This window comes from Hakea prostrata, chromosome 3 (genome assembly GCF_041222555.1).
Source record: "Hakea prostrata isolate BN-2017 chromosome 3, UWA_Hpros_2, whole genome shotgun sequence".
Classification (NCBI taxonomy): domain Eukaryota; kingdom Viridiplantae; phylum Streptophyta; class Magnoliopsida; order Proteales; family Proteaceae; genus Hakea; species Hakea prostrata.
This window is the reverse complement of record NC_142602.1, coordinates 1,220,023-1,237,466: the sequence shown is the minus strand read 5'-3', so window position 1 is coordinate 1,237,466 and position 17,444 is coordinate 1,220,023. Positions and strand designations below refer to the sequence as shown.

Here is a 17,444-nt window from a genome sequence, read left to right as displayed (position 1 = left end):
AAAAAAATAAAAAAAATCCGACAACGACCGCATATTACATTTTTCTCTTTAGTCTTTTCGGGTAGAAAGGATATTACAATTTTAGATTACATTATATTATATATTATACAAACAAACAACTGGGGGCATCGGGGGACAATGGACATGCCTAATTGCCAATGCCAAAAATAAAGATTAGGTCCCTTCCCAGCTTTTAACTTCTAACTTCTAACTGAGGCATAGATTATCTTCCCCCTAACGTTGATTTAACAAAAGTAGACACTGAAAAGAAAATAAATAAATATTTTTACAATAAGTTTGGATAAATAGACGATACAATGACACTAGATCTCTCTCCCTCTCTCTCACACACACACACAAATCACAGTCACAAGGGATTAGACATTTCTACTCTTGCCATCCTTTCATTTCTTGCTATCCGCCATTTCTACTAGAGTGTGGATCATCTCTCTTGACGGGAGGAACACAAATGTAGGGGTTCACAAATAAAAAATAATAAAACATTTTAAAAAAAATATCCCATCACCCTCATCCTTTGGGCCTCCTTATAATTTGTGGTCAATAGTTGTCCTCCCTGTCGAGGGAGACGATCCGACTCTCCCAACCTTGCCTCTTTGCTTCCCTTCCTTGTGAATTGTGATCACCCCCCACCTCCTGTGTCATTCCCACTTTGTGTCTTTCTAAATCCCTGTACAAGCATCCCAACCCTCCCTCCCTATCTCCCAAGTTGAAAAATCCCCTTCCTCCTTACTTATTATCACCCTTGCTTTTGCATTTCCAGTTTTGTTTGAGTCCCAATATCTCCCATAAGATATGTGTAAATATTTGAACACTCCCTGCGACAAAAAATAGTCGCTTGATTAGTGGTCGAACTGCCAATTTCAAGAGGATTATAACAAATAAATATTTTTGTAATAATAAAAATAATTTGAATAAAATTCATTTTTCATATTAATAGGCTTCAGTTCATATATATATATATATATATATATATATATATTTTCGGATGAGTGCTTGAATTTATATTTCAATTATGCATTTGAATTCCACTTTAATTATCTCCACACCGGGTAGTGGAAACTGGAAAGCCATTCCCCCCAAAAAAATAAAAATAAAAATAAAAAGAAACCAGTGGATACTCATATCCATAATTTGTATTTTTATTCCTAAAATATCAAAGTTTGAATTTATGAAAAACTTGGGTCATTGATAATCTTAATGACCACTCCACTTCTTTGAGGTTGGTTGTCAAATTATCTTATGACCATAGTAACATTCTGTTTATATTCCAACTTCTCAACTATTAGTTATCAACAAAGTTATTCTTTGAAATGCTTGTGCTATCGATCTAGTGGAGTCGACCAAGGTTTAGTGGTTTGAGTTGGCTCAGGTTAGGCCTAAATCTTGGGGTGCAGGTGTTACAAATTCAAAGGACATGTTTACATTTATCTTTCCAAAAATGCTCTTGTCTATTCAATTCATTAGATTTTTAAATCGTTTAAGAATAAGGTCCAAAATTGTAACTATGACTCATAAACACAATATTTATTAATAGAATAATATAATAATTATCATTAGTTGAGCATGAGCTCGAAATGTTTTGATTGGATTTTACATCTGAAGGACTTTAGCTCCTTGATCCAAGTCTTGTTTGATGAAATGAATCTTACGATTCTATTAATGAGAAGCATGTCCAACGGTGCAACTGTTTAGTAAGCAAGGATTGAAATGGACGGTCCCAAATAGAATTCCGTGAATGGAAAGGGGAAGCCAAAGAGAGAGGGTAGCGCATACATAAAAGCCAAACGAAAGAAAGATTGGCAAGCGATCATCACCCTTCCATTAGGGACTACCCATAAATAGTGAACGGATATTTTTTTACTCCTGGGGAGGTCAAAGGAGAACTGGCAGGCAAGCCAATCTTACAATATATCTTTTTCTTAGGAATCCCAAAAGGAATCTTCTTCTGGATCCCATTTGAAGATAGTCGATAAGTAGCATACGAGGTGACTAGGTGGGGGGGGGGGGGGAGATCCATAGGTTTTTTTGAAAGGGCAATCAATTTTGGTTATGGTATGACTTGGAAGCGGGATTGAAGTCCCTCTCAAGGAGAGAGCTGTTGAACAATAGCAGTCACAATTGGATGAAGGAGATTGTGTTTGCTGCACTTGCTTGCTTATCAAGGTTAATCAAGGTGAGCCAGGCTTCGAGAAACTTTGACCGGGTCGGGTTAAGGTTGAGAATTTTAAACCCTCACAGGTTTGGGTTGGACTTGAATCTCAATTTTAATTTTCGAGATTGGGTTAGAGTTCAACACTGGCACGACCCAACCTTGCTCGTTGACACCCCTACCCACATTTGTTATCCATTGAGCCCTATCAAATCACTCTAACTTTATTTGTCAAAGCAATATATTGAGCCATCCCAACATAGTGACACCGTGCGCTCATACCAAATAATAGTTTTTCAACTCACTTGGTCATCAAGAAATTTTTTTTTTCCCCCTAGTGAAAATAGTATAATATATTAGAACTACCGTATAATACACCCAGGTGGGATAACACCCAACAAACAGGGATCGGAGAGAGAAAATGTAGTTGAGACTTGAGAGTAATCTAAATTAGTTTGATCAAACTGGTTCAAAGTTATTTTGTGGTCAAAATAGAACCAGCCTACGAATCAATTGAACTTAAGATCAATTTCAGGTGGTAACAATTGCAACAATAAAAATTGAGATCACTATTGGTTTTTCTAATTCAAATAAGCTGGTTTATTGATCCAATTTTAGATTCCTAATTCTTGAACCCTTGGTTGAATCGGTTATTTTGTTTGGATCATGATAGTGTTTCTGATGCCTAATATTGGATGCATGACATGTAAATTTCATTAAATCCTAACTGCTCAAAATATAGTTAGATTTAAAAGAAAAAAAAAATGAATTTTTTAAATTTGATTATAGATGTGCACATGGCATATAGCACCATGGTAAGCACCACGTCAAACGCATTCCACAAGCATTGTGTATTTTATTAATAAAAGTTTTAGTAAATTGATTTTTTTTTTATTTTAAAAGGTAAAGGATTGAATATCTTTGGGCTTCTATGATAACGGGAGCCAAATAAATGGACCCTACAGAAAAAAGAAAAAGGAAAAAGGAAAACAGTAGACCCCAGTTTTCCAAGCCAAAAATCTATTTCAAAAGCTAAAAAAGAGGGTTGGTGGGCCACATGTACGATTTTTTATAGAGTTGGATCTGAACCGTGTTGGACTTGGACCTCAAGTCCAAATTCAACTGTTTCTCCATTATCATAGCCGTCCATAGCAGCTTCAGGTCCAATTAGGTTTTCAGGCTCAAGCCCATTATCTCTCTCTCTCTCTCTCTCTCTCCCATCGCCTCTTCGAGTCTTCTCTCTGATTAAGGTTGGAAGGGATTCAAAGGAATAAGGATTTTCGCTTTTTCTCTTGCTTTTTGGCAAAACAACTGATTTTGACCGACGACTCCTTTTCTCGGGTCTCTCTATCTCTATCTAAACCCTAAACAATTAAATTAAAGAAAACAAAAGCAACAAAGGAAAGTATAATAATAATAATAATAATACTATCATTATTTATTAAAAAAGAGTCCTCGGAAACTATTATATAAGTATATTAAAAATTAACGAAAAAAAAAAAGAAAGAAAGAAAGAAAAAAAGCGAAGGTTAATAATAATAACCCCAACAAGAGAAAAAAAGAGGAAGTAGAAACTGCTGATTCGAACTGAAACTGTTGCTTGCTTTGAAGTTGTTCACAACTTTGAACATACTTTGGTTGGGTTGGGTTGGGTTGGGAATTGGGATCTTCAACACTTTTACTACCTTGGTTGGCATGTAGCACTCTACCTTTGCATTCTTTCATCACATACTACTTATAACTAAGAAACTCATCTTCAATCCACCTAATCAATGTTAAGAGATAAGACTTTTCTCTTACATATATGGGTAAAACAGAGGCGTAAGAAAATTATGGAATCAAATCCCATTCATTGTTAGCTAATCTCCTCTAAACTTAAAAGTAACAAGCGGAGCCCAGACAATCAATCCAACCTCCAATTAAAATAATATTAGTTTCGCTTCCTTGATAAAGACCTTTTCACAATCGTACCCTATAATTCAGATTTTCCTTTTTCTATTCTCCCTCGGTCCCTCCCTCTCCACCTCCTGGCTTAAGTTGGAGCCTGAATTAAATATTAGGGGATTAATAATTTTTTTAATAGAACAATTACTTAAATAATTAGTTGAATTCAAGTGGTATGCAGCTTGGTTCGCTTAAGCAAGGTTCCGGTATCGAATCTTTGTGGATACAAAAATCCCCGGGGGCCCCCAAGGGGGGACAAAAAAAAAAAAAGAAAAAAAAAAAAAAGAAAAATAGAGAAAGAAAGTAACAATAATATTCACAAGTTGAAAACTAAGTCACTAATTAGTAAAAAAAATTGAGAGAGGGAATACCTAATAATCGTGGAGATAAAAATAAAAATGAAAATTAATGTAAAAAAGAACGACACTAATATATTGCATTAGGAGGACCTAACATTAGTTTATAGTCCACTAAAAGAAAACACACAAAAAAAATTATATTTTTTGTATATAAGTATTTTAAGTTTCTAAATTTACAAAAAGAAATCTTTTACTTCTACTCAACTACTCATTAACAGGACTTGTATTGTTGATCTCCTTGAGTTTCTTGTTTGAAATTTCACCTCACCATTTCTTCTTCATGTTCTTCATTCCTGCACATCTATCTACTCACTATTCATCCTTCAAATATTCCTCTTCCTTTTCTTGCTTGATTGATGATCCTCCTCCTTCAAGAGCTTCTCCTTGTAATCGGTTATAGCTTCATGCTTGAATTAAGCGAATAAAAATGCTTTTGGTCGTTATGTTTTAGGGTTGCCCACGCTCAAGCTCTTAGTAAGTACTATTATTTTTGTATTAAACATAATTTGTAGTTTTTAATATGTTTCAATTATTTATTTTTTTTCGATCTGATGATTGTATGAAATTGATGTGATTTATGTCTTAAATAAATGATTTTTGGGGGTTATGTCAAGATTCAAGAAGAATAGTTGTTTTGGATGAAGTGCTATGCAATGACTGTACAAAGGATATTTGACTTTCATAGGCGCAAAGAAGGAACTAAGGACACACTTGTCGGGTCGGGTTAGGAAAAATTATATTTAAGTGTACCACCACAACACGTGGAGAAGTCATGGTTCGACCCTTGCGGACAACAAAACTCCCTCTGAGGATGTAATCGAGGTGCGTGCAAGCTAGCCTTGAACTAACATCAGAAAAAAAAAAAAAAAAAAAAAAAACCAACAAACATATTACGGAAAAGAAAAATTGACGGTGAAAAACTTGTAATTTCACAAAAAGCAAAGTGGATCAGTGGATGGCGTAGAACTTAGCCCATTGAGCATAATGAAAATTATAATTAGAGCAAATTGCACTGACACCCCAAAATGGAGGCTTCAAAGCACTGACACCCCACTAAACACCCCAATTCAATAAACACGCTAGTCCATTCTGTTAGTGAAACTGTTAACCCACTATTATTTTTTTTAATTCAAAAAATACCCTTAATAAAATCTGAGAGAAGAAAACAAATCCATCTTCTTCAACCGTTCAGAAATTCTGGCTTCATCGTTCTTCAACCGATCGGTCTGTATCATTATAGCTACAGATGCCCATGTTACCACAATACCCAAAAACCATACACTGATCTGCAACAGCAGCCCATGTCTCAACATCCACACCATTACTCCCACCGGAGCTATAAATCCTTAAAGAACAAAAGAAGTTAGATGAATAAGAAATCTACAAGGGCAAATACCCATCTGACTAGAAAAAGCGATGAAAAATTGATAACCTTAATAATTTTATAGATCTAGCATGGATCAATTACTTATGTAAACCTGTCTACCGAACAGCAGTGTACAAGAGAAACCCAGTTCAAAGCAACTTCTCTGAAATGCTAATAGGCAACCAATGGAAAAGTGGCAGAGAACCTACCTTTTTGTCGACATAATCAGCCCAGAACCTGGCTTGGGCATGCTGGTAAGGATCAGAAGGCAACAGGGGAGAAACATCACTCCAAGTCTCGTCGATATATTGAACAATGTTCAATGATTCGCAGACGGGTTTGCCATTGTGAATGAAGACAGGGATCTTTATGAACAGGGTTCATCTGAAGAAGCAAAGGGCTCTTTTCCCTAAGATTTTCATCATTGTATTCATATTTGATGCCTTTCTCTGCTAAAGCGATTCTGCATCTCATCCCAAATGGGCTAGGCCAGAAATCAAGAAGAGTAACATCATTAGCCATTCTTTATCAAAAATTGCAGAGCTTGAAAACGTCAATGACTATGGAAGGCAGCTTTAAACCGAAGCTACTTTGTTTGGTTGGAACTGCATACAAACATTACTCCCACCAGAGCTATAAATCCTTAAATAAGAGTAAGATTACCCGTGCTGAGAAGATTAAAAGAATACAACCCAGATTGTAGAACCATTCATCAAAGAAAGATTACCTGAATCATCGAGTGTTGCAGTCATAATGCCGCAATTGCTGGTGCCGGAGTCCCATACAACACTTTCATTACCGTTGAGGAGACGAAGATCACCATTTTGGAGGAACTGAAAAACTCCATTAGAGTCAACAGTAGCCGAACTCTCTGTTCTTACCTTGTGCCTCTCTCTGTCTTCCTACTCAAACATATAGAGATGGGAAAGAAGAGAGATTGTGACAAAATGGTGTTCTATGGCTGCTGACAGGCATTAGGGGAAGGATGCATACGAAAGACCGATCGGTTGAAGATGGCCTTGTCCAGCTTTTGTAATTTCAAACTTTCAAAATGCAATATGGAGAAGCAAATTGATTTACTTTTGGCTACCAAGGCTCTCATTCAAGATGGAGAGTCAAAGACATGAGACATTATCTGTTTGATTTACTTGTATTTTTGACAAGTAAATTAAAATTACATTCTCATTTTGAAATGTGAAAATTATTCTACCTGAAATATATAATACCTGGCATCCAAACACCTAAATTACTTTCCTTTTTCTCTCTCTATATATATATACACACTATACATCAACAATTTGCATTTCTCAAACGCTTAATCCAGCAATTCTCACCCCATCTTCGTTGATTTGGCTTCTGGCCTTCGACACACTTCTATGACTTTAGAAGTCTTGGAGTTGAGTTTGATGCCATCCAATAAGTGATTACATTCACAAGCAATTCTATGTCCTTTGAAATCTCTGCTCCTAGGATCCTTGAATCCGTGCCAAAAGTATTCCCTACTTCTTTGGCAACTGTTTCCCATGGTGTTCCCACTGTTAGATTTGCCAGCAGCTCACCTCCACGATTTACCGCATCTGCCATTGCTGGGGGTACATCCGGGAGAACCTGCAAATTGGATTCAAAGAGATTAATTTTGTATAAAAAGAATTGTTAACATAAATGAATGAAAACATATTTAAGAACCTTGTTCAAAATGTCACTGATCATATACCGCTGATAATTTAACATACACTAGTGGCTATAGTATTAACCTGTTGCAGTGGAAGCCCATGATCTCCAGGTAACATACGGATTGAGATATCGAGTAGTGAACTAATGGCAGAATCACAGGTCAGCACCTGTGCTAATGTCGAAGTTTCATCAATTGTATCATCTTTGAATTTAATCAGTAGATTCCTCGAAACACCATAGTAAGACCTTATCTGTGAATTGTTCAACTAAGAATCATGAATCTTTTTATAGAAAGTAGATGTTTGCAAAATTATTACTTACAGAAAGACCCAAAGCCCATATAACAAGCAAATTTCCTCTACCCGATCCCAACACCCCCTCCTCCCCAGAAAAGGAAGACAAAAAGACACTTAAACGAATTGCACCTACTAGTTAGAATGACCTTTAGCGCATTTGGGCCTTTCTGATAAAACCTCACATGCACCTTGTCACAAGTGAGTGAACTACGGTGACATAATGAAACTCCACCTACACCACCCACCCCAAAAAAGAGAAATTCCTTCCTTCCCCGATCACTGTTTAGTCTATAGCAGATAAAAGGAAGGCTGGACAGAAAAAATAAAGAAGAAAAATGGAATTACCCAAACAATCCTACAGGCCTTGATTTGGCTGGAAGAATTGTGTAGTAGTAAATTTAGCAACTTCTGAATTCAATCTTGACAAGGGTTAACTAAAAAAATTCACCTTCATTAAGAAGTGAAAATCTTATAAGACTCCAAATATGCAAACAGAACTAAAATTCACTTAAACGACCAAAGAATCCAAGTAGTAACCATAAGAGCAATCTCCAAACCGACAATTTAGAAAGTGATCCCCAAAAAAAGAAAAACTACAGCCAGCAGCTATGTTCAAAATTTCGTTGAACCACAACCCATCCTCCAAAATTTCATTCATTAGATCAGTTTCAAAAGATCAACTACAGCCAGTAGATACATGAATGTGGTACCTGTGAAATCCCCCAGATTTCCAACCCATTAACCCATGTTTTTAGGACCGCAAACTTAGGCCTCAAGTCGGTGACAACTATGAGCCATTCGAGTCGAGCCCGAAGGTTCGGAAGTGGATCCAATGATTGTGGATGATCCTTGTGATGATTTGACAAATCTCCTAGAGTTTAAGAGAAGAGAGAAGATTAATCACGACGGTGTTAAAAGATGATTTTGACACGTTCGTAGACCGGCGATGGAAAGTCCGATTGACGAGATTAAGGTATCCAAACGAAGATTGTCGAAAGACCTTTCCATCAAATCAAAAATCACCGCAATCGGAGTCCATTTGGGGGTCCAACCATGGACCGGTCGGTTGAACCGGTTGACTGCCCCAACCCCCCATCCCTTTTCCAACTCCGGGGCAGAATTAGGACTCTTTGAGACGGCCATGAGCGATTTAGGAGAGCCAAATTTGGGTTTTTTGATCTAGATCAAATTGGATCAAATTGAAGGTACCCTTAAGATCTTTTTACTGCCAATTAGACTTTCTCAAAGTTTCGTTTTGATTCAACCTCGAATCGGTGGCGAAATAGTGACCATTCACGATTGAGGTTGAGAACTACTTTTTGTAAACCTAGTTTTTAGATTGGGTTTTGTGGGATGATTTTTGGGATATCTTTTGAAACCCAAATTGACTCTAATTTATGGTAATTAATTCTCTTGCATGAATACGTTTATTTATCTTTTAGTCACCAACTTATGGGAGTGAATTTTGGACTTTGAAGAAAAGAATCAAAGTGAAAGGTGAGGAATGACTAATCATATTTTATATAATTGATTGTCGCCATTTTAAATTCTATTGTTGATATAAATTGCTGTAAATTTCTACCTACCATGATATGCTTGTATGTGACTTTGCGTGAATGGAAGGTAAGATTTATTGTTTGAGTATTTTTATTTACTTTTGAATCCTATATTATTGATATAAAAATGGTATGGCAATGTATGAGATGAAAGAGGAGGAATGAAATTATTCTCCTTACCTTGTATTATCAACTAGGGTTGTGGGTTCGCCCATTACCCTAGTGACCTTATGTGATTGCATCCAGACCCAAATTACATGATTGATAGGTGTTTAGAAGTGTTAGGCTAGGAATCCCTATGAGTATTACTACCTTTCCGGTAGGGGTATTAAAGCCGGTTAACCCGTGATGCTAGTGGCTAGGTCCTGGATGTCGAACAAGCCCACTAACATCATAGAGAAGTAGGGTTGCATATAATAGATAAGGGCTCCTGGGCGCTCAAGACCGATAACCAACCCGTGAGAGGACATGGAGAGCATCCCGTCCATTATATGTGGATGACCACTTGGTTAAGGAATGGGATCCAATAGATGCCTCCCGTTGAGGATTTCATTTATAGGTGGGAAGGTATCGAACCAAAAGGGCACTAGGCATGGGGAGATATCCGAACCATATGTAGTACGAGACTGTATGACCTTGCACTGGGCTTAGGATTATCCTTGACACGCACCAAATCTCATACCAAACGGTGATGTGAGAGAGTGATGACCTATACCCTAACCACGGTTCGACAGGATTTACCCAACAACCGCGGAAAACACAATAGACGTCTTTTGTTGAGGGAAAGTGACTTAATGTGTGTCTACCTTAGAGACTACATGATAGAGTTAGGAACATCATACCATCATCATGCATCTGTTTATTTATATTACAATTACATGGCTATCTTATGAATTATGATGTGGAAATGGGATGATTGTATGACATGGATGTTAGTTAACCTCATTAAGTTTTGCGAACTCATTCATTTATTTTTGTTTGTTCTTTAGACTTCTCTACAGGGTTATGAGGACTTCACTTTCATTGAGAATCCTTTGTCGAGTGGTTACCAGGAGAGGTAATTGGAGAAGTGGAAGCACATGATGCTTCTTCTTCGTGTTAGGATTGTTCTTATGGAGTCACCTCCTCAGATTATTTTCTACAACAAACTTTAGACTTTCTTTCCTTCTTAGAACTTTGATGTTTAGCTTTTGATTGGAAGTTTTGGACAACTGTAATTCTTTTATTTCGGGTTTGATAATTTAAAACTTGAACTTGATTTATTTCTTGTCCATTTAATTATGCTATATCATGTATTGTATGGAATTGTCACTGAACCTAGACCTTGCGGTGTATCACCCCCACGGGTATTCGGGTATGATCGAATCCGGCTGGGTGGGGTGGGACAGTACCCATATTTGTATATCTAATTCTAAACAAAGTACACATTTTTAATGGTAAATTCAGGATTAAGCTGTAATACATTAGAAGCCAAAAAAACCCCTTAGTGAGTGATGTAATCCCAAAATTAGGGTTCCCTTTCAGGACCTGGTATACAAGTTGCAGCAGCCAATTGGAAGGCTTAGGGTTTCAGTTAGGGCTGGTAGTCAGTCTAGGGTTGTGGATTTGGTAGTTCAAGGATGCTAAAAAGGGTTTCTTAAGGATTAAGGCAGATTTGGGACGTTAGGACAGAAGTAGATAAGCTTTTTGAATTTCTGCAACTTTTCTATGAAGAAGATGATATGCTAAAAAATTTCAGATTAGGGTTTAATAGTTTAAAGGGGGCCCAGGGCTTGGGGAACGTAATCCTATTATCCTAAGCTTGGTGCAATTCTAGAAAAGGGTTTTGGGAGTCTAAGGGGCTGGGGAATTAAGGTTTAAGGCAAACTACTGCTGCTGCTTGCAAGGAAACAAGGAAAGAGGGGAAGAACTAAAAGGGCTAAGGGAGGTTTGGGAAAGGCTGAAAGTAAAGGGAAGGGGTGGGGAATGACTTGCGATGGGATTAGGAGCAACTCTAGGCCTCAACAAGAAGGGAAGGGAAGGGGGCTGGGATGAGGGAGTCCCAGTAGGGGTGGGAGCTGAAAACGTGGGAAGAAATAAGAGATGGGGAATGCTTCTGGGAAGGGCTGGGGAATGACTTCCGATGGGATTAGGGGCAACTCTAGGCCTTAGGCCCTTAATAAGGGAAGGGGGCCGGGATGAGGGAGTCCTAGTAGGGGTGGGAGCTGAAAAACGTGGGAAGAAATAAGAGATGGGGAATGGCTTCCAGGGTTTGGAAGGGGTTGTAGTTACTAGTATATTGAAGGAGCTGCAGAAAACTCTTTGTAGAATGATTGTCTTGGTGATTGAAGGTCTTGAGGTGGAAGAAACAAATCACTACACCAGCAACAGGTTCTCCTCCCAGGATCCCCACGACTTTACCAGTCTGTTTTCTCAAAACTCTTTTTCATTCAATCAATTCTGAAGAAAAAAAATTCCACTAGAAAGGCTATTCATAGCCTAAACAAAAGATTCAGACTCCTACTGGGTTTCCGTGACCACTAGGGCCCCACCACAACTTAAATTAGACTTGACAAAGCAATCTAATTACTACGCAATCTCAGTCCTCAGATCTGAGATTACACTTAAGTTACCTAACACTAATTAGATAACAGACAAACTGGACTCAAAAGGAAATAACAGTTTCATGATTCAAGTTATTCTTAAAAGTAGGATTTCTTAATAGGAAACACTGCTTTACAACTCTATGACTCTCTTCAAAATAAACTAAACTATACTGGACTTTGGCATTCAATATAACCCGATCCAGGGGCAGGAATTGACCATTCTACCCCTGGCCTCCCTAACTCACAGTTGGGTTTGGGCCCAAAGTCTTTTTTCTTTCTTCTTCAGTTTTTTTTGTTTTTTTTTTTGGGGGGGGGGGGGGTTGGGGGTCTAACCTGGATACATCAGTGTGTTTTGCATTAGGAATAAAGATAATAATAAAAAACCTTTAAGTGTGCAGTCTAAATGCATATCTCCCAGAAACAAACATTCAGGAAGGAGAAAAAGCAATAATCAAAATTCAATCCATGAACAACCAGGAATGAATAATATTGGTTAAAAAATTTGCCTCCCAGTCATATCTGTGATAGTCCTGCAAAACATATGTAGCAACTCAGGCATTTACTTGATGCTATAGTCAAATATTATACATACCAATCTCCGAGTTTCTTCAGGTTTAGGAGTGAAATCTTCTCTGCCTTTAACCAAATCCATGTATAAAGGAGGGAGTTGTTCAACCAGAGGAAGAACTTGCTTCATAATTGGTGGACTGAGGTTCTCTAATTGCTTCAGAGCCATTTCCGCCTGCAAACATTCCATCAAGAGATGGTACATTTGATTAATAAATGACTAATAGATCATTGGTACCAAAGAAAATGGTGTCAAGAAGACTGTTTCTGGGTTAGTTTGAAGCTGGCTGACCATTGGTAGCCTAGGTGGGGATTAGACAGGAGTCACAGTATACGTTGGAAGAGGAGCATACAATTTTTCCTTCTCTAGGTCTAATTCTGAATGATAAAGACATCTATCTTCTTCCCAGTGGCTCAACTCCTAATGAGAGTCCCTTTTTATTTTGAATCATAGGCAAATGGTTAATCTCCTTTGGCTGATTAAATTATTTAGAAGAGTTGGAAGAGGAAACTGCCCATAAATGCTCGCCTCACCCATTCCCCCCTCCCCAAAAGAGGTAAGTAGAAGCCCTTTGCCTGTTACCATACAAACGTATGCGTTACCTTAACACCTACAACCTTCTGGTTAACAGATCTACCCAACAAGAAAAAACCGAGACTGGTCAACTATAACACTACATGGTGCCAATGCTCCGAGTAACAAAGTCTTAACAAAGTAACACACTCTTATTTGCTTACATATCCAAGAAATATGAAAGCTATATTGACTCTTCCAGTTTCCCATGCCATCCTGTATACTATACCCAACTCTTAGTCCATCCGTGTTTGAGCTCAAAGTAACACACTCTTATTTGCTTACATATCCAAGAAATATGAAAGCTATATTGACTCTTCCAGTTTCCCATGCCATCCTGTATACTATACCCAACATAGATAGTCCCCCCAAGAAAAAAAAAATTAGCCACATGGGAACATGACAGAACCACACATAATGAACATAAAATACCGCAACTGGTATAAGGACTCCGGAAATAAAATGGGTCCCAACATTCTAGAACACCTATAAGCAGGAAAAGGGAATAAAACATATGTTGCAGTGAATATGCCTGCCCTAGGATATGCTTATTTTAGACAATGGAAGTGCCACAAAATTTGGAATAGATAGTGTGTCCAAAACAGAACTATACTTAAGACCTCAAGGGATCTCCTTGGTCCTTTATTTTTGGTTTGTCTCATATAAAGCTGCCTTGTATCTTCCTTAGTTCAATACAATACAGCCTCTCTTCTAGCTGCTGCTTCTCTTCCTCTCCTCCTCTTTCTGTTTCTGTTCTTTGCTATTCGATTGACACATTTAACTAAGAATGGGTTACATGCTGACATAATCAGCACCAAATGCTTATGCCAATGTTGAATAGAAACAAAAAGACAATGAAGTGCATTAAAGAATAAACAAACCTAGCTAGTAGAAAAGATACTAGATAAATTTTGATGCCAAAACAAACTCAGACAAAACGCAACCAGATAAGTAAGAGATTTCAGTTCTCACCCCAAGGCGGATTGTTGGAGATGATACGAGCTGGGAGAAAACTGGACCAAAGCTTTGGGCCATTGGGACAATAACAGGTGAGAACAAAGGGATTGCTAGGCTCGCCTCCTGGGGAATGTATTAATCATAATCTTTTTAGTAATTTCACAGCAAGTTTACAAACAGTGAGAAAAACATTAAGATATTAATCATTCAGTAGCATATGAGATTGTACATAAAAAAAAAATTCCTTTGGCATGCTATACCCTTTCTGGTGATTGTCCTAGGATAATATAATTTGCTAACAATTTCCCATGTGCAGAAATTGACAAAGAGAATTATATGAAGAATAAAACCTTTGAGAAAAGATATAAGCTGGTACCATGATGTGGCCAACCATGTTTCAAGTAACATTAGTAATTCATTCAGAATGCAACCAAAAGAAATTTAGTGGCCTCACAACAAGGTACCAAAAGGAATTCATATGATTAGTTAAGGCTCCAGGACACTGGATAGATCTAGAATAATACATGAAAGCATTTTCTGATCCATTTCAGTCAAAAGCAGCAAATTTTGACGGGCAGAAATCAAGACATTCAGATTATTTTACATTCCATGTGTCATACTGAGCCTCTTCAACAGGAAATTATTCAATTCAATTAATAAGAAAAGCTCAACCAATTAAATGGACCTCCAGCTACAATTCTCTTCACCGGATTTGGGATTCCATTTCCTTCGACATCAAAAGGTACACTTTCAGCTTTTCCGATATATTGCGATGACTCCACAAAATGGGCATATTTTTGTCTCCTAGGTCTCCCTCTCTCCTACCCTTGAGGTCATCTAGTGTATTTGTGCATTTGTTTTGCTGTTGTAGTCCTCAATTCTCTTCTGGCAGTAAATTTTTTTAATTTATTTCAAAAGGATCTCTATTTTTAAAACCAAAATAGAATTTTTAATTGGAGAACTGTGATTCTGAAGAATCATGTAAACCAAATTGTACTATGTTCTAGTGCTTCATTTCACTGAAATAATACAATTGGATTACATAAATACTTTATTGCACTTAGATTTTATTTTTATTTTTTAAACTCATTTCACCTACAAATCACGGTGGAAAGTATTAAAGCTTCTACAAGTCATCTATAAAGAACATTTGATGGATTTCAGGGAGATTTCTTTCTGTTATGTGAAACCTTTTTCAAATCCCATCATATTCTTCTTCTGAAGAACCATTTGACAAGATTAAGGCAACCAAATAGTTTTCAGAAAGAATCGTATAACAGAAATTTAAAAACTAAACATTTTTTACATGATTTTCAGGATATTCCATTTCTTCAGAACGACAAAAACCAAATGCGATATACAATATTACAACTGAAAAATGGAACCTTCAGTCAAAATTTGGAATACCTGTAAAGCTGTTTCACATTTCATTTCAACTAAATCAAAACCCAGGGAAAAATCTGCAGGATTTCGACATATCCTTAATGTATTTGTGAATATTTCTATCTCAGCATGTTACCATGTTATTGCAAAAGATTACAGAATAGACCAGATAAACGGGAAAAAAATACCACAACTTTTAGTACATCCTCTAGATTCTATTGGCATGTCAGCGACTAAAAATAAGTTAAATGGTAATCCAAACAAATACCTTGTTATTAAATGCCATTAATATATTCCCACTCCTTTGAATGGCATACCGTGATCCTGATGTACCAGAAATTACCAAAACAAGTGAACACCAGCTTTATCACTTGAAAGTTGGGAGAGACAATGTTTAGACCATGTAATAAAGACATTACCAATCAGAAGATGGATGACAGATCCCAAAGAATGGCCAATGCCAAAAATGGGGAGGTCACTCACCTGTAAACAAAAGGCAATTAAAATTTGATAAAACAAAAATAGTTGGAAGAAAATTTACCGTTCCAGGATAAACTCACATCTCCTTGTAAAAGACGTATACACCTATCAAATTTGAACTGTGCTTCATCTGCAATTAGGAAGTGATCAAATCCACTAGCATAAGGTGTGGCAACCACCAATATACCCCTATGTCATAGAAGGGAGCTTAAATTATTTTCTCTTAAATTTATAAATAAATAATTTTGATTTCTAATAGAACCGTAAGCAAAAGCTGTTCTACAAAACTACAAGTGATAAACTCTGCAAATGATAAGGAAAATCAAATTGGATAAAACTGTAAGTGAAATTGATAATACTATGATTCACATTACCAGAAGCATAATTCAAGAACTTAGTTCCAACCAAGATATCTTGGTTTTGCAAGAAACTAAGACAAAAACTAAGGGTTGAAATGTCAAAGTGCAAGATTCGACACTGTTTCGATCCAATCATTGAAGGACCAAAGCTTGAAAGGTCAAACTCGATAAGAACTTTTTCATTTCAAGCAGTTTCAAACAATAGATCTATAGCGTCCACCACCTCAACCAACCTTCATAAACGCTCTGATAAGCCCCTCATAACTCGGGTGTACAAATGCAAGGATAGAGGGAGGAACACAGCATCACTAGCAGCAGCTGCAGGGGATCAACTTCAAATTAAAGAGAGGACAGATGGCAATTCCCTATTGGACAGCAACCACTACTCTGCTGTGAGCAGAGGTGCAGAGGAGACAGTCCAGATGGCAAAAGAGGATTGGATGGAAGTGTAAGAGTTTGTTACAAATGTTCGGTTATGTAGGGAAGGGGAGAGAGGTGAGAGGGGAGGAAGGAAAAGAGGAAGAAAGGAGCAAGCAGAGCTTGCTGGGAGAGGGGAACCTCTCAGGTATGGTTTTGGGACTGTGTTGTTATCATTTACAGAGCTTTTAGTTTGTTTTTCTTGATTCAAGAATTGAGTATCGTTGAATAGGAACAGGGCTGTATCCCTTTGTGATAATCATCAATGTTTATTCAATGAAATCAGCTGTTACCTGGTTGCTGTTCTTATTATTCTGTACTGGTGGATGTCAGTAGTAATTACTTCATGTTTGTTATTCATGGGAACTAAGGGTAACTTCCTGAGGGTTCTATCACACTCATTTTAAACTTGAAGCATAAAGTTAATAAATTTTCTCCCCAAATTCTCTTTTTTATTGCCATTATATATTACAATACATGTAAATTTCTTTCAAACCTTTATATGTTAGAAATTTAGATTGGCCTGATCTACAACATCTATGGAGTCGGACTACTTTATTGTTGCTGAATTTATTTTTAAATTTTCTGTTTTCAAAAAGCATTTTCCTGCAAGGAATTTCTTTTAGAAAGGGTACATATGATGGATGGGAACCTACTTAATATATGTTAAAACACCATTGACTGATGTACAATGTGACAGTGTCCAATTTTTTTTTAATATTGTTATTCTACTCTAATTCTTGCAGCAATTCAGCCT

General features: G+C 37.1%; 1 protein-coding gene across 1 annotated transcript in view; it reads right to left on the bottom strand.

Moving 5' to 3' along the window:
* Nucleotides 1-6,039: 6,039 nt before the first annotated feature.
* Nucleotides 6,040-17,444, bottom strand: part of LOC149019838 (Gut esterase (DUF1350)) — a 43,852-nt gene continuing 32,447 nt past the window's right edge. The window contains exons 4-10 of the mRNA XM_089147819.1: nucleotides 15,992-16,100; nucleotides 15,851-15,914; nucleotides 15,700-15,755; nucleotides 14,064-14,171; nucleotides 12,543-12,692; nucleotides 7,594-7,764; nucleotides 6,040-7,447 (exon numbers count right to left, since the gene is read on the bottom strand). Coding sequence (XP_089003945.1) covers nucleotides 7,214-7,447; nucleotides 7,594-7,764; nucleotides 12,543-12,692; nucleotides 14,064-14,171; nucleotides 15,700-15,755; nucleotides 15,851-15,914; nucleotides 15,992-16,100 — 892 coding nt within the window. The 3' untranslated portion in view covers nucleotides 6,040-7,213. The remainder of the gene's footprint in view (nucleotides 7,448-7,593; nucleotides 7,765-12,542; nucleotides 12,693-14,063; nucleotides 14,172-15,699; nucleotides 15,756-15,850; nucleotides 15,915-15,991; nucleotides 16,101-17,444) is intronic.